General features: G+C 42.3%; 1 protein-coding gene across 3 annotated transcripts in view; it reads left to right on the top strand.

Annotated features, from left to right (window-relative positions):
• Window positions 1-17,926, top strand: part of CACNB4 (calcium voltage-gated channel auxiliary subunit beta 4) — a 129,565-nt gene that overhangs the window by 52,200 nt on the left and 59,439 nt on the right. Inside the window, exon 1 of one of the 3 annotated variants that reach the window (XM_081187576.1) lies at window positions 1,628-1,983. The exons of the other annotated variants lie outside the window; for them this stretch is intronic. Coding sequence (XP_081043702.1) covers window positions 1,939-1,983 — 45 coding nt within the window. The 5' untranslated portion in view covers window positions 1,628-1,938. Of the gene's footprint in view, window positions 1-1,627; window positions 1,984-17,926 lie in introns of those variants that run through there. 3 annotated transcript variants of the gene reach the window in all.

The raw sequence follows: 17,926 nt of genomic DNA, 5'->3' as shown, positions 1-17,926 counted from the left end.
AAACAGCGACAACAAGTTGTGTATGTGGCCCTCTTTAGAAACAGAGGAAGCTGTCTTATGCTGAGCCAGACCATTATTCCATCTAGGTTAGCACTTTCGTTGACTGGGAACACTTCTTAAGGTTTTTAGGCAGGAACTTCCCCCTACCCTACTGGGAGAGGCCAGGGATTAAACCAAAGATCTTGAATATCAAAGTGAGAGGTCTACTGGTGAGACCTTCCATCTAAAATTTGTTCCTTAGCACCAGTGGTATGTGAACACTTTAGGGTGTAGAAGCTGTATTCCGTGGACCAACTTTTGCACAACTGATTAGTCACGGGTAAACAATGTTATTGTGCTTATAACTCTTATAAAATTGGCCGCAAGTCTCACAGAGCTATCTCAATTTTGACACCCATTTACAGTACAATGCTCCAAATCTACTACAGTATTCCAGGAATGGGAAGTCTGTGGACTCCCATGTTTTGCTGGACTTCAGCTCCTATTATCCATGACCATTGGCTGTGGTGTCTAGGGCTGATGGGAGTCAGAGTCCAGCAACATCTGTAGGACCACAGATTCATCACCACTGCTGTATACTTTTCTGTTCTGTAATAACCACTGGTAGTCTGTATGCCTCAACTTTTTTTGAAAGCAATGCTTTTGAACTCCAGGTCTTCAGAAGCGAGAGTCTACAAGCTGGAATATACTTACTGGGGATTATCTCTTATTCAGCTCATTGGAATTTATTTCTGAGTGAACATTTGCAAAATTATTGCTCCTGCCCTTTGACGAAATGCACCTCCTTCTCTTGGCCACTTGCTTGTGGTTCTGAGGGGAATTGTAACATGCACTTTGCAAACTATGCTTATTCCAATGAGTGAGAGAGGACAGAGGTTTCAAATTTGGCCGTGTGCAGCTGGTATTCCCCCTCCCCTAAAATATTAGAAAAATTGGGGTTCTTCAGAAAATGAGTGCATAACTCTCTTAAGGGATAAAATATTTTTCGGCGGTTTTGTCTGCAGCAGCCTATTTTAAAATGCGACTTGCATCCTGAGGAAGAGCCTCTCAAATAAGAATATTGCTCAGGCAATTCAAACTAAGCCCAGGAAGTAGACAGAGAAGTGGGTTATTTTATCTTTAAGCCTGTGGTGGTGATGGTTAAATCTTTGCAGTCCTTCCTTAAGCAACATAATTCTGCGGGGAGGGATGTCTAAATAGAAACAGCATAAATTAGCAGAGCTCTTCCTCTGTTTCCATCGTGTGCTCTCGCTCCTGTTCTCCTGCATAAAAAACAAACAAACGATTTATTGCCAAATTGCAGTTTACTTTTAAGGTGAAGCTGTTTACTGGTAGAAATGCTGTGGCTTCCTTTTTTTTTTTTTTGATGACTGGACTTGAGGGGGGGAACCCCTTATTTTCTCTATTCCACAGGGTGTATTTGGTAGTTAAATCTGTCCAGCTATCCACCCCCACCTCAGCTCTTTCTTTTCTTTTCAAAAATGCTGGCGAGCTTTTATTATTATTGTAGGCTGAAGAGAAGAAATCATCGGGGACATGCTTGTTACAAACGCAGAAGCCCTCCTGTTCGTCATCCACTATCAAAGAGAATTCTCTGTGAGTTGACTTAGGCACAGCAGCCCAGCCAATCACCGGTCTCTTTCCTGACTCTGTCATCAGCCCTTGGTTGAGGGAAAAACGGTTTTGCTTTCATGCTCTGTGTTTGGAAGGCAGATAAAATGCCAGGTCTGGGTTGCCTCTAGGGATAACCTTCCTTTCTATGATGTGAATGAATATCGTCTTGGCTGGGGGCAAATCCAGAGGAGGAATTGACAAGGCAGGCTGGAGCTGCTCTGTCTACTGTCTAGGCCTTTCCCTGCATTTTAAATCCCAGCTGTGGCTTTTGTAGGGAATTCACTTTTGCACTGAGAAAGGGGTGCTTTGGATTATCAGACCTCCATGTATGACAATTTGTACCTGCATGGATTTGAAGACTCTGAGGCGGTAAGTGGGGTTTTGGTTTTTTATTTTTGTCTAAAAGCCCACCCTTTTGCTGGTATCTTTCCTCCTCCTCCTCCTCGCAACAGCAAGGTATGCGGAGGACAGGGACGCCAAAGAAACAGGCTTTGTTTTGTGGGCTGCTTGGCAATGTGATGGATATAGTCTGGAGCCACCTGAACTAATCTCGGTTATATAATTCCTTGTCCTGCAGCTTTAGAAAAAGGAGAAGGGGAAGATATAGGTGTTTCCGACGAAAGCTGGGAAGCATTTTGTGTGTGTGTGTGTGTGTGTGTGTGTGTGTGTGTGTGTGCTGCCGTTTTGCTGATTACATGCTACACTTCTGTCCTCACGGCAGGGTGCATGAATGCTTCGTGGCTCCGAAATGGGGAGAGGTGTTGTAGCTATCGTGCATAATATGTTCATCAGCTGGGGAAAGTGCCGCTGGAGGGGAGAAAGGAGAATACTAATAACACAGGAGTTTATGTTTTGCTTAAATTGGGAGCGGTGGAAGTTCTCCAAGATATGTGTGTGTGTGTGTGTGTGTGTGTGTGTGTGTGAGAGAGAGAGAGAGAGAGAGAGAGAGAGAGAAGATGCTGCCTGGGCAAATGGTCAGTGCAGATGCATTTGAATTTCTTGAACAAAGAAGCTGTACAAGTGGTTGCTGTAACACAATCCTGTAGCTTCACAATGGCAGTATGCGAGCTTTCAGCATGCTGTGAATGGAGGCTGAGGTGTCATGATTGCCATCTCATTATTATTTAGGATATGCTACCCCTTAATAGATGGTACTCCCCCAAGTCAGGATAGCTTTCCTGCTAGCAGGAGCCATTTGTATTTTGCCAGAATTGAGCACTGGGAATCCTAAAGCCTGTACCAGCCTGAGACCAATTAAATATGGACTGCAAAAAGTTGACAGCAGAGATTAGAAACCTATGGTCCTTGCTATGATGGGCATGTTTTATTTTATTTCCCCCCCTGTCCCCACCACCCCTCCATGATTTAAAAGAGTCCTCGAGGGGCAACATTTCCCCAAGACGGAGAGAAATCTGCTGAGATTGCCACAACAATGTACACGCTGTTCCATATTAAGCAGGAATGTGTTACATAAGGTTTTATAGCCAAAGCATAAAATACACAGATTATAACATAAAACAGTGTATGCGTCAATGCAGACGTATATGGCCAGTGATGCGATATCCACATGAGAATGGATAAGATCCTGTATCTCTCTTCAGATTAGTCTTTGCTCCTCTCTGTCAGTGTGATTCTCCACAGGCTCTTGCTGATAACTCTGTCATGTCTACATGTTGACTCAAATGCTCATAATTTATTTTTATGGTTAGGATAGTTTGGAGAGGGCGAAGACTCTGAAATGTCTAAAATGAAATACTCCACTGTTCCTCTTCTGATGGGGGAAGCTAGAGGGGGAGAATTTACTGTTAAAATGCTCTTTCAATTCAGTTTTAGAAACTCGTGGTGCTGTTTTTTAAAAACCGATATTTCTGCCTACGGCAGGTTATTTCCTTACGCTGAGTATTTTCTTGACCTGCCAGGTCACTTTCCAGGGAACTGTTTTTCCTACAAGCTACCTTTTATAAATAGAGTTAAAATTTTCTTTAGAAACCATAAGAAATGCTTTTTTAGTTCAGTGTTGATTTGGAATTGTAGCATTACACTGCCTGGGCAGGCGGCTACAATGCCTGAAATATGTCAGAAATATACAACCACTAATAAGTGGGGATAGACAAGGTACTTGCTGGTGCAGTTCAGTGGGGGAAAGTGCCTTGGCTTGAGATGAGTACACTGGGGATCCACATACTGTCCAGCGCTAGTTTGTTGGATGGCCTAAGACTTATCTCCCTCTTTCAGACTCAGTTGCCTGCTTGAAATACAGAGGGAATAATGGGCCATCATTCCAGATTGCTGTGAGGATGAATGAGAGAAGGAACACAAAACACGCAAAACAAAGACAATTGTTTATAATTTGGTCTTACTGTTTGACAGAAGATCTGTATAATGGGTCTGCCAGCTGCTTATACACAAACAAAACATATTCCCTCATGATTGCATGCATATATATGTATGTGGGGTGTGTGTGTGTGTGTGTGTGTGTGTGTGTGTGCATGCCACATATATGCCACATTTTTATAGCTTGAAGGGTATTATTCCTCCAGATAGCACTTTTTTGGCTGTTGTAGCTGCCATGCAAAGTGTGACTGTACAAGTGTCAGTGCGCAACCTACTTGAGATTGCCTGCAAAGTGAGTGATGGTATGACATAGTCCCCCTCCCTTAAGGCCCAAACCACTGAGTGGCATGTTCTATTAATGTTTCAGATGTATGACGAGTATTTCTATTATATTTCTGTGCAGCCTGTACATTCTCTCTCTTTGCCAGGCCACTGCCAGACTTGCTTATATTGGATGATGATGTGCTGGGAACGAGTACTTTTTCTCCTCACCTCCAGTAGCAATGTGTGTGTGGGGGGGGGGAATCTGTGCCTTCTCCTTCCCTAGGGGGCATATTCAAATAATAGTAACAATGCAAATTTTCTTACATCTCCAGATGTGGTTTGCTTGTCAAAAGGAAAAGAGGGGGAAAGGCAAGGGTTCCAAGTAAGATGCTTGAAATGGATGTGTTGCACATTCTATAATCTTGCCCCACACTCAACAGGTACATCTCTCTCATTCTATACCCTCCGCCCCACAGTAGTTCAATGATAGAAAATCTACTTCACATGCAGATCATCCCAGCTCCAATTCCTGGCATCTCCAGGTAAGCTGGAAATGATCCCATCTGAAATCCTGGAGAACCTCTGCCAGTGATTGTAAACAGTGAGCTAGATGGACTAAGGGCCAGGCTGTATGGCCTGTGGTCCTGCGTTTCCCTAGCATGCTGGTGGTCATGGGGATCGGCTATTGCCTCTCAAAAAGGACCAAACACAATCACAGGGGACCAGCTCCTTGGATTGTTAGTTGGAGTAATGTGGTTGGTACTACACCTCTCTCTCTCTCTTTAATAGGAGGGTTTACATTGGAAATTAAGCGTTACCGTTCACTTCAAGGCAGGGGTAGGGAAACACGATGAAAATGGTCAGTTATAATGCCAGAAGAAAAGCGTGTTTGCAGCCTATGCTGAAGCAGAACGTACAGCTTTCAGTTCAGTAAAAGTTGAGCTCTCTCGCGCAGAAGTGGTGATCTGCAGGGGTGAGTTGGAAGGAACTCAAGGAAGAGAGCAATAGTGGGGGAATGAGGCATTTTTAAAGCAAAGTTCAGTATGAATACGTGCATATGTCTTGCCCAGAATCCACTTGAAGTTAAGAAAGAGATTCTGAGCTGTTCTGGTTGATGGGAAGCCAAGCAGCTCAACCCAAACGCTCAGCTGGCGATGAGCATATGAAAAGCATAAGGAGGCGTACTGTACTTGCTTTCTGGTTTGTGGCAGGCAGATCTGTAAGCTAAAGACCCTGTGCTGCTGATGCGACTAGCACATTGTAAAACGAGTGTATCAGAATGAATCAGGACTAGTACAGTTATGCTTTACTGCAGCAGGCCTTATAAAAACCTGGCCTGTCAAGTTCAGTACCAGGCCTGTGTTGCGCTACCTCATCCATGTGTAGAATGAAGATTTTTAAGAAGGTGGCATGGTGGCTTCCCCCCTAAATTTGTTTTGCCCGTTATTTCCAAATTCATCCCAATGTTAGGCTTGATTAGAAGGAAGCCTGGACTGGGTATTTAAAACAGCAGTCCCCAGATACAAGTAATGAAATATATGTGTGAATATTATACACACAGAATGCTCATGTATGCTTACATGTGTTCATGTTGAAGTAATAGCTACTTTTGAGACCATTTCATTGTTATTTGGGGTACCTATGTCTTTGCCTTTTGTTCCAAGCACTTAGCAGCTGTCAGAAATGTTCAGAAGCTGTTTTTTCTTTTTTTAATGTATTTGTAATGAACAGTTTTCCATGCAGACCTCAGTTTGGTAGTTGACATTTAGGGGAAGGTGAGCTCTGTTATGAGCATGTGGTGGGGGCATGATAGTATTTGGTATGGAAAATTCTCAGAAACTTGTACGAGAAAAGAGATGCTAATTTCCAAAATAGAATTGGACTAGTGCTTATGTTTGTTTTCTGAAAATTATTTATTTTATGTGTATCCTAATCTTTCATGGCATCCCAGGCGGTTGCCATCCAGATGGTTAAGAAGCTTGACAACAGCTACAGTGCCTGGTGTTTCCAGGCCATTCCCTGGGTCCCCAAGTTCCCACTGGTCACTCAAACAGTTCTTTACAGGTAGCAAAACCTCATGCAAAACCTGAGCTGTTGCATAGACTATGCTGGAATACCTGCTCTGTACAAAACTACAGGTATGTTCAGGGCATCTGTCTGTGAACTCTGTATCTGTAGATGGGAGGCAGGGATGCATATGCAAGCCATTCCCTTAGTGTCTTCTGTGTGCACCGTTCCCCAACTATCCCCTTGTTGAGCAGAGAAGGTCTTCAGGGGGGCTTTCACTCTCATTTACTCCGCACGGCTGGGAGCTGGATAAAGCAGGATCCCAATTGCATTGAAGCAAATGCTAGTAGAAGGATGTCTGCAGAACTTCTTCACTCAACATGGAGATGGTTGGGACTGAAAGGTTGGTAGGTGCAAAGTGCATGAGGCTGGGGTCTGCATCAATGTCCCTATCACTGTCCACCATTTGAGTGTTCATATATTCAGGAACATGCCTAGAATACCTAGATATTCTATACTTTCCATAATGGATGACAAGACAGATTCCCCAAATTTTTTACAACATGTTGACCAGGCATAGGCAGACTCGGCCCTCCAGATGTTTTGAGACTACAGTTCCCATCATCCCTGACCACTGGTCCTGTTAGTTAGGGATGGTGGGAGTTGTAGTCCTAAAACATCTGGAGGGCCAAGTTTGCCTATGCCAGTTGTTGACTTTGTTGACCTGTATCATGTTTGTACGGGTATACATTCTGTGTGGATGATCTTGGCATGCATGCCATTAGGAAACTCTTGATTTAAAACATGGTGGTTGTGGTGATCCACTGTGCTGTTTAATGTTCTTGCATTAGGGTAACTACCACCTGATTGCTTCTATTTCTAAGAAGATGATTCCTGTTTACAGTTTCTTGTAATTGCGATGGTCAGGATAGTATTTGTTCCTAAAGGAGGAATCTTCCTGTAAAGCCCACCTTGATTCAAATGTAACTTAGGGTTGATTCGCACAGGTTTGTACAGTACTTGGTGACCTGCAGCTGAATGTATGAGCAGCCCCCAATGAGAAATAGGATTAATAAGGTGATGCCAGGTGATACGAAAGCTGTGTAAGGTAAAGGACCCCTGACCATTAGGTCCAGTCGTGACCAACTCTGGGGTTGTGGCGCTCATCTTGCTCTATAGGCCGAGGGAGCCGGCGTACAGCTTCCGGGTCATGTGGCCAGCATGACTAAGCCGCTTCTGGCAAACCAGCGCAGCGCACGGAAACGCCGTTTACCTTCCCGCTGGAGCGGTACCTATTTATCTACTTGCACTTTGACATGCTTTCGAACTGCTAGGTTGGCAGGAGCAGGGACCGAACAACGGGAGCTCACCCCGTCGTGGGGATTCAAACCACCGACCTTCTGATCGGCAAGTCCTAGGCTCTGTGGTTTAACCCACAGCGCCACCCGCGTCCCTACGAAAGCTGTGTAGTGATTGTTAAAGGCAATTTCACAGCTGCAGCCCAGTGCCCGATATGGCAATTATTGAATGGTCCATATGCATTTGTATGTAAAATTTTCACTTTAAAGTCCCTCAGTGGTGCAGCATTTGCTTAGCAATCTAGTAGCACTTGGTCATATCTTCCTAATTTCATAGAGGTCTTGTGTGGACATAATTGAGACTTGGGAACATTTTCAAGGTATCAGTGATTTAAACAATAAAAATTGAAGGAGCAAGAGTGTGTCCCAGTTTGCATGTCACACTAAGCCACGTCACACATGGCTCAATACAAACATGCAAGTGGGAGAGGAGATCAGGCCCACTTTGCTCCTCCCCAGTTCTGCGGCTGCGCCGTGCTGTCTTGGCTTAGATTTTGTCCAAACCTGGGCTCACAGTTTAGCACTTCCCAGCCTAAGCACAACCTGTAACCAAGGTCTGTCCTATGGTTTTCGGCTTGCGGTTTGTCCAGAAGAACGAAAACCATTACACCTGAGGGCATCAGGCTAACTTAGGCTACACAAAGCAAGCCACATCCTCTAAGATACCTCCCTCATCCCTTGGCGCCTGTTGTCTGATGTAACCACCTCACTCTGCCTGCTGGTCAGGGCCTGCTCTGATTCTGGTATAGCCACCCATGACCCTGGCTTGGCCTCAACAAGAATGAGGTGAGGTGGGAGCATGTTTCAGTCTCTTGCCTAAATCCTTCACACTTCTATTTGTGTTTCAGAGGCTATCACATTTGCCTATTATAGATCTTTTCTCCTACTCCATCCTTTTTTTAAAAAAAAAAAAACTGCAACCCAGGTGTAGGGCTTGAGCAGGAATTTGAATTTCAAATGCAAAGCTTTTACTTATTATTGCATTTATACCTCATCTTTCCTCCAAGGAGTTCAAAGTGGCACACATGGTTCTGTCCCTCCCCATTTTATCCAAATTACAGTGCTTTCTTTTGTTCAAGGGAGATACGGTACTACAGTGGTTGGGTTCAGGCATGGTTGCAAAACCACCCATGGTTTGTGCTAATCATAGTTAACAATCCACACTATAATTTAGGCTTCTGACTGTACAACAGGCAAACCAACTTTTTTAGCTGGTGGCTCCCTCTTTTTGTTTCCTTGCTGCTTAGGACTCAGCCTCATCAGTTTGCTCTTGTCCCTGTGGTGCTGCTGCCTCTTGAGAGACTGAGCAGTGGCTGTCCCTGTGACTTGTCAGTGGTCTGTGAATTCAGGCATAACAGCAAACCACAGTTAGCACAAACTCTGGGAAACTCTGGCTGGAAACCTTCACTTCCACTTTTAAACCAGTCTGCTTCTCTTGACTGCAACAGAGGGGTGCAAGCCATAGTTTAGTGTTATGACTTAACTCACTTATATTTCCTGGCTGCCTTGAAAATGGGTTTGGAGCTAATAAAGTTTTATTTTTAAAAAAAGAAAAAAGGAAGAAAATGGGTGTGGGTGTTAAGCTAGGGTTCAAACTTGTGAAGTGGAATGGTGTCCTAAAAGTGCACATCAGCTTTAGTTCCAATACCTCAGTCTCCAGAGCAGATGTGACATTGCAATATATTTTGTGTTTCATTCCCACCTTTCCCTTTGGAAACAGCTGTTGAGCATTGAGCTGGTATTCCATTGTAAATTGTAGATTTGCCCTAATTGTGTATACTGAATTTCATTCTGATATGTCAAAAGTTAACCTGTTACAAACAAACAGAATGCCAAGTGGGCTAGTTAAATCTCAGCCAACGCTCTTTGCAGAGAGAGCTCTTTCCAGCTATCACTCATGCATTTAGGGACTCAATTCATAGACTTAGGCCTAACTAGCTCTGCATGTAATAAAACCCCAATAAAGAAAAGCTGCTTTGGGAGGAGAGGCTTTACGAAGTAGGGGTGATGATTGTGTTTCCATGTCCACCGCTATTTCAGATTCCCTCCAAACTTGGCTTCATCTTTTCCCTCCCCCATAGAGTCTAAACATATTAATGTTCCACTACATGCAAATACAGTCTTGCACTTAGCCCTTCTCTCTTAGACAAAACAACTTTCAGGTGACAGGGCTATTGTCCAGCTTTTCTGATTAGGATGCAGAAGGGACATATCCTGTCATCTTCTCATCCTTGCTCCTGACATGCATTCTCCAGGAAGAGGAGCCACTAGTGGCCAAGCTCTTTCTATAATGACAATAAAATAAAATAAAAAGTGGAAACTGAGAATCTTGGGGATCAGACTTCTCTTTCTAAAGAGTTTTGCCCTTACAAAACCTCAAGGAGGCAGCTTCCAGTTTTGACCATTTCTGAACCCTCATCATTCATGTATTTAGAAACTCATGAGAGCAGATATGTAGTGTATGACTGTGGAAATTGTGCATGTCTGACTCCCAGTTGCATACTGCAGCTCAAAATTGTATGCATATGAGAGATGAGTTGTCTCACACACTTAATGGAGATTCTGACTCACAGAGATTAAAGAAACTAGTTGGGAGTAAATCTGCATAGTTGTATCTTATGGTAGAATACCACCAAATGGGATACTAATCAAATACATCTTTCAAAATAAAAACTTTGCTGCATAGGCTAGTCTAGGGATGGGGCACCTGTGACCTTCCAGATGTTGCTGGACTCCAACTTCCATATGAGCCACTGCCAGCATGACTAATTGTCAGGGATTATGGGAGTTGTAGTCCAACATCATCTGGAGGGCCACAGGTTCCCCCTCACTTATTTTCACAGGCATTATTTTCACAGATGTTGTGGATGTTGCCTTCAGTGGATGCAAAACCTTTCAGCTGACTTCATCCTCATGAAGACCTAGGATATATGTAACTTGCCATTCTTTCAGGCTGGTTCCATTAATGTGGATATTTCCAAATCTGACTTATATGAGGAGGAACACACCTTTAAAAAAAGTAGCGTTTACATTCATATTCAGAGTACATATACAGTGGTACCTCAGGTTAAGTACTTAATTCGTTCCGGAAGTCCGTACTTAACCTGAAACTGTTCTTAACCTGAAGCACCACTTTAGCTAATGGGGCCTCCTGCTGCTGCCGCGCCACTGGAGCACGATTTCTGTTCTCGTCCTGAAGCAAAGTTCTTAACCTGAAGCACTATTTCTGGGTTAGCGGCGTCTGTAATCTGAAGCGTAAGTAACCTGAAGCATATGTAACCCGAGGTACCACTGTACATGCACCAGCATTCTCACAGTCATCCAAGGTAAAATATCTGTATTTCAAGGTAATGTGTTTTCTAAAGTGCAGGTACTCATGTACAAGAGAATGGCACGCAGATTACCCACTGGCTTTCTTGTGCATCAGACTATCACACAGATTCTCCCCCCACCCTCACCCCGTTTCAGAAGCACTAATTTTAAAATGGCACCTGTGTTTGTGAAATGACTTTCCTCACTTCTCCCCACAAGGTGCAATGTTGATTCTTGTCAACTCATACAAGTGTTTTATCTTGTGCTCTTAAGCCAGTCCTCTGAACTGATAGGAAGATGCTGCTTTTTTGAGAACAGCACTGTTTTCTTTTATGTTACACAAACACTGGTGTGCTGCTGATATCAGAATGTGTATCTTGACATACAAGGATTTGGGGATGGTCTGAACATCTAAGAGGGAAGTTGTAGATGCACATAACGTGGGCCCAGCTGGTAACTGGCTAGGAAGCCAACAAGACCACAGTGTACATGGTCAGTGTACAGTGTACATGTCCAGCTGAATTAGGAATGTTCTTCATTCTGTCTTTATGACAAGTGCAGTAAAACTAATTTAGTTACTTGTATTTTTAAAGATTGATGTTTTGCATTCACTGTTATAAACTGGCCCGTGCTACTGCTGTTAGTAAATTAGGATCTATGCAGTCGGCAGCAACTTGAGTAAAAAAAATAGGCAAATGTATTCAGGCTGGCAACAGTTTTTCTCTTAAAAAAATATAATAGGTTGAGGACATGATACCAGGCTGAAGGGCCTAGAAATTCAGGCTCTCTATTTTTCCACAGTTTGTGTGAACTACGTAGACTGTAGCAAACTGGTAGTGGGATTTTTTCCGTACACGTGCCACATCAAGTGTGGCAGAGATGCATTTGTTAAAGTCTTTTTCAGCTATGGACTCTTGAATTTGACCACTGTCAGTAGAGTTGACAAAACTCATCTTTTGAAACCCTTTTGAAAATTTGTGACATATATAAAAGAAGTGAGTTAGATTCGTGCGGGATACACCAAGACTTGCCTTGTTGTGACTGTGATGTGGTAGTTGGTGCTTGATATACCTATGGAGAGAGATCAAAGCTGTGCACTAGGAAGCACAGTTGTAAAAAAAGTGAAATAAACTCATGCAATTTACATCCTTGAGTCTGGGATTTCTTAGGAAACCTAATGAAAAATTACGAAGCACACATAAGTAGGGAGTACATCGCATTGCATTCTGTAGCACTTCTGATTCAACAAGATTTGGACCACACTGCAGGTTTGAGGCTGTGATCCTATGCACATATACTTGAGAGTAATCCCCACTGAATTCAGTGGTACATATTTTTCAGTAAAGATGCACTGGGTTGCAGTAGCATAATCCTTCTTACCACACTTCTTCATGTGTCAGAGGTTAAACTGCTGGCAATAAGCAAAGCTAAGCAGTTAGTTCAACAGGTTCAAGGCATAGCGTTCCTAGTTTTCCAACCCATGTTAAAAATCTTGTTTGCTCCCTCCTTCACTTGTATGCTCAGAGTCATATTCCCTGCTTAGCACAAACTATACCCTGCAGTTACATCCAACCCTGCAAAGTGACTTATCATGGGATGTTAGGAGGGAGTGCTCACTTACACAGTTCCAAACCAATCTTTGTTGGCACATGTGAACTGGCTCAATGTTTACTCTCAACTACGCCTCCTTTCCCCCCAGGGAATAGTAACCTGAATTTTGGAATTACTTAGAAAAATTAGGAATATATAATGATAAATAATCAATTCAGTCTTTATAATGGCATGGGATCTGCAGTCATTGGTTTATACAATGAATTCCTTCTGAACTATTGTTGAACGTCTATATGTTTATTTACCTACTTATTACATTTACAACCCACTTTTCCTCTAAGGAGCTGATGGTGGCATATATAGCTCTTCCATCCTAATTTTATCCTCATCAATACCCTATGAAGTAGGTTAGGCTCAGAGACAATGATTGGCCCTAGGTCACATCACCTTGCCAACAAAGGTCCGTATAGTAAAAGCTATGGTTTTCCCACTAGTGATGTATGGAAGTGAGAGCTGGACCATAAAGAAGGCTGATCGCCGAAGAATTGATGCTTTTGAATTATGGTGCTGGAGGAGACTCTTGAGAGTCCCATGGACTGCAAGAAGATCAAACCTATCCATTCTTAAGGAAATCAGCCCTGAGTGCTCACTGGAAGGACAGATCATGAAGCTGAGGCTCCAATACTTTGGCCACCTCATGAGAAGACTCCCTGGAAAAGACCCTGATGTTGGGAAAGATGGAGGGTACAAGGAGAAGGGGACGACAGAGGACGAGATGGTTGGACAGTGTTCTTGAACCTACGAACATGAGTTTGACCAAGCTGTGGGAGGCAGTGGAAGGCAGGATTGCCTGGCGTGCTCTGGTCCATGGGGTCACGAAGAGTCAGACACAACTAAACAACTAAACAACAGCAACACCAAGTGAGCTTGATAGTTGAGTGGAGATTTGAACCCTTGATCTCCCAGGTTCAGCCCTTTCAGCTGTCTCCACCACGTTAGCTCTCAAGAAATGGACTGAATCTTCTGAAGTTTCTTTACAGAATACCTAGGAAGGCTGAAATATTTATTTTTTTATGCCCCCTTTTGTGAGCATACATTAGTTTTCTAAAACGTAGCTTTGCTTTGTCAGTGAAGAAGTGCTGATGTTTGATTTAATCAAGACTGATTGGATGCAGCATTTGTTAAGGGCTCTGGATATAGTGAATGCCTTTATTTGGTATTGTAACTGAGTTCTTGGTGCTTGTAAGAGCCACAAGTCCAGCACTGGACTTAAAGAATCCAGGGAGAACTTGGTTCAGTTCCAAATGCCAAATCTAGTGTTGGTCAGGCGTCCCCCCTTTTTTTATATAATGAGGGTGCTATGTGTGTACAGCAACTCCTCTTTGTAGACCTTCCCTCCCCCAGTGTGTGGATGCCAGGAGGCTAGGCTATGGGACTAGCAGGCATGGCCCCACTTTCCCTCTCTCATGTTTACTGTTGTATGGAGAGAATACCCAAGTAGGGCTTAGCATGACCTAAACTACAGGGCGGAGTGGGCTTGATTCTCAGTAAATGAGATCACAAGGGGCAGGATGAAGGTTTATCTTAGTGGTGTAAGTTTTGTTTAGTCGTTTAATCGTGTCCGACTCTTCGTGACCAGTGGTGTAAGTTAATGGACCTCATTGGATCAGAGCCCTACCTGAGGAAAAGGAAAGCTTGACAGAGTTTCAGGAGGAGACAGGACTAACATCGGTTGAGAAAGAGAGGTATTTGGGGGTTAGTATGACCGCCAGAAATGTGAATTTATTCAAGGATAACTGTGAAGGACGTTGGATTGAAGAGAAGGGGGATTTGGAAATATGGACAAATCTGAAGTTGTTATTGTTGGGCCGAGTTGCTGTGGTGGGGATGAGGGTTGCTGTGTTGTCGGGGATGTTGCTTTTGTTTCAAACATTGCAAGCTTTGGATGGGATGGATTGTTCCAGGAGGTGGCAGAGGGACGTCTCTAGATTTGTTTGTCAGGGCAGGAAGCCTCGAGTAAAATTTAAGATATTGACGGATGCCAAAGAAGGAGGTGGACGTGCCCTGCCAGACCCCTAAACTTTGTTGTGAACCATCTGCTTTTTGCTGGCTGAGAGAATGGCTGTTTCTTGAAAGCACTGAAGTGTTGGATAATGGCAGATGAAGTTGATGGACTATATGGAATTGGCGGAAATGACTGGCAAGAACCGAGTCCAGGGAGAAGAGTCGGGGGAAGAAGACTGGAAAAAGTTTAAAGACTATTTATAGAAATATTGTAAAATTAATGAATGTTAGAAGAATATTGGAATGAAGTTATATGGCTTTAGTAGAAATGCTATAAGGAATTAAGTATAAATAGATTAATAGAAAATTAAAGGAAAAAATAAGGCAAGAATGTGTTAAGATAATTATAGGATAGAAAATAGAGGAAGATGGAAAGGAATTGCTGAAACAATAGAAGTGGAATACAAAAAGGGAGTTGTGAGGAGGTCGTTGGAAATAAGCGAATGAAAGATAAGATATTGAAAATGTTTGAGGTGTTTTTAAAAAATTTTTGTTTGTTTTTGTTTTGTTTTGTATGTAGTGTTTTTGTATTGTATTTGTATTGGTTTTTTTCTTTTTTTGTTTGTAGTGTTGTGTTGAAACTGTTTGAAAAGTAATAAATATCATTAAAAAAAAAAGTTAATGGACCTCATTGATTCTGTTGGGAAAACCAGAGAGTTGCATTTTGGAAGACCCTGCTATGGGGGCAAAAACCCAAGTTGCTGGTCTTTTGCTGACATGGATCCCACATGAACACTCTCCATGGATCCTTCAGTATATAAACACTCTCTTCTTCATTTGTGTTATGCACTACACTTGGATCCTAGAACAATAGGCAAGTAGGATCCTAGAATGCAACAGCTGATTGGCTTGCAGGAAAAGACCAATCAGGCTCCAGCAGGAAAGCAGAATCAGCCAATCAGACGGGACTCATTGTGTAAATAATGTATATAAAAGCCTGAGGTTTGGGGGACAATTAAATCACTGTTTTACAAGCTGCAATAAAGAGCATGAAATCGCTACAGGACTCCATGCATATTTCAATTTGGTTCTTGGTGCATGCATACCAATATCTTTTTTTTTAGTTCTGCAAAAACTATCGCAATGCCATAATCCATATATAAAGATACTCCAGGAAAAACATGTGGACAAAGAAACAGCTCTTGCTAAAAGCAAGGGCACTTAGGGGAGGAATGTGACTTCATAAGAAGCCATGTAATGATAAAAGCAACACAAAAGGAGTAAAGTAATCTAAGATTCCGTTGATGTTTTCACTCCCTGCACTATCTCCACAAAACACATTTTGGTTGTAAGATATTAAGCTGCTAGATGTCTCCCCATTGATAATGCATTTACAGAGAAGGCTGAGTGTTGATTTAAGCTGGTATGTATGGATGCAGGCGTTTTGCACTTAGGGATGCAGAGTTCACGGCCACTCCATCAACATTAAGTTTTTAAAACAGAGGCTGCTGTTTTAGTGGAAGTTTGAGTTGTGAATATATAACAGAGTGGAATTGGGTTCCAGGCAAGTGTTTTCAGGGGGTGCCTGCCCCTAAATGTAACCCTGGTTCACACACACACACACACACACACACATACACACACAGAAGTGGATTTTGTTTTCTTTGCTGCAATAATCCTCACTGGTTTGTTCATTCTTGCATGGATTGGAGTTTTGATTTCCTGACTACAAATCACTGACTCTGCCGTGCTGTGATGAAATGTTTCTGTGGCAGTGGGTTGTCATAAATCAGTAGCAACCGCGTCCGTTTTGTACCTTTGCTGCTAATAAGTATGGATTTTGTACACAGGGAATGAATTCAGCTATTTCTGAAGATGACTTCAGATGTAAACTCATTTATCAGAACTAGTAAAAACTTTGAAGCATTTTATTGGGGTCCATTGGCTTTCCAGTCTTCTTCGTTTAGCCAAAATGACTTCCTGGGTGTTGTGTAACGTATGCTTTTGACTATTCATTTCTTTAGCTTTGCCAGTTGCCTTGTTATGAAAGTTATCTGGGCAACATACAAAGTAAAACAAATGCAAAGCCACAGTTAAAAAATAATAATTAAGCAGCAGCAAATATAAAGACACTTCTAAAAGCTAAAAAAACCACCTTAAAAATAAATTGAGGAGTTAAAACACTGCAGCAGTTATAAATGGGAACAGATAACTGGTATTGGGGGGGGGTGGATCTGAACCCCAAACTTCTGTGCTATCTCCCCCTAACTTTCAGTGCTACGGTGAAAAGTATGTGTTCTTCTAGAAGTGGAACATCTGGTTGGATTACAGAATGATGCTTGTATCTTCCCCACTGTCTGTACACAGCTGGTTGGTGCAATCCCTGCACCTACCTTATTCTCCTTTCTTCCCATTCCCACAAGCCGATTGCACAGCAGCATTTTTAAAAAAAGAATAACTACTGGTGTTGCAAGTGCAACAGGATCCGCAGGTTTTGCAGAGTTCATGTGGAAAAGTGGGAACATGAAACAGACATTGGTCTCTTAAATGTCAGTCATAATTTGGAAATCAAGGTCAGCCTTGGAGGTGTAGAACACAGCTTCATGATTTCACGTCTACCTATTGCCATTCATTGCCAAATAGAAATCCTGTAATTTCTGGTTACAGTTTCCTTAGTGGCTCACTGACGAGCTGAAAGTTTTAGAAGTAGATACTTCTGAAAGAAATATAAGTCCCCTCTTAGTTCTTTTTTATGGTTTAAACCAGACTTGGACCAGGCAGCCCTCAAATAGATGACACCTTCGAAACAGAGGACTGTCCTATGTTTTGGCAAACATTGAGATTTTTTGTCTCACCTTTCTGGTTCTACTCCAAAGATTTTTTGTTCGGAATAACAAAATATGAAACTGTTCCTAGGAACAAACTTTTCAGAAGTGCAACTCCCCCACTGAACCATTCTAAAAAGATTTTAAGACCATTTTAAAATGCAAGCCTTTGACTGTGACCCTATACAGACTTTTTGGAGAGTATGTTCCATTGAACTCAGTAGAATTTTATTCTGAGTTGATTCATGCATGACTGCCTCATTAGAAGATAAGTGTTCCCATAATTTAAGTGTATAATTTAAGAAATTATATAGCCCCTGCTCCTTGGTTGTTGTTGGTTTTGTTGCATGTATCACTTGTTAGGTGTTCCTTCTTAATGCATGGACTAATTCAGATTTTTTTTCTGGTGTAATTTAATTAAAAGCAGCAGAGTGCACCAATGATAGCCATAACCAATTATTTTAGATTATAATGCATTTAGCTACAAACAAAACAAGCCAATGCTAATTGCTAATAGTTAGATATACATGCTCCCTCCCTCTGCAAAATGCCTTAGCATTTTTATGTATATTTATTAAATTTCTACACCACCCTTCGTCTGAGGATCACAGGGCAGTTTACAATATAAAAACACAAACATATATACCATAGTAACAA

The sequence above is a fragment of the Podarcis bocagei genome (assembly GCF_964188305.1).
Source record: "Podarcis bocagei genome assembly, chromosome: 1".
Classification (NCBI taxonomy): Eukaryota; Metazoa; Chordata; class Lepidosauria; order Squamata; family Lacertidae; genus Podarcis; species Podarcis bocagei.
The sequence above is the reverse complement of the archived record's forward strand: the minus strand, read 5'-3'. Positions and strand labels throughout refer to the sequence as shown.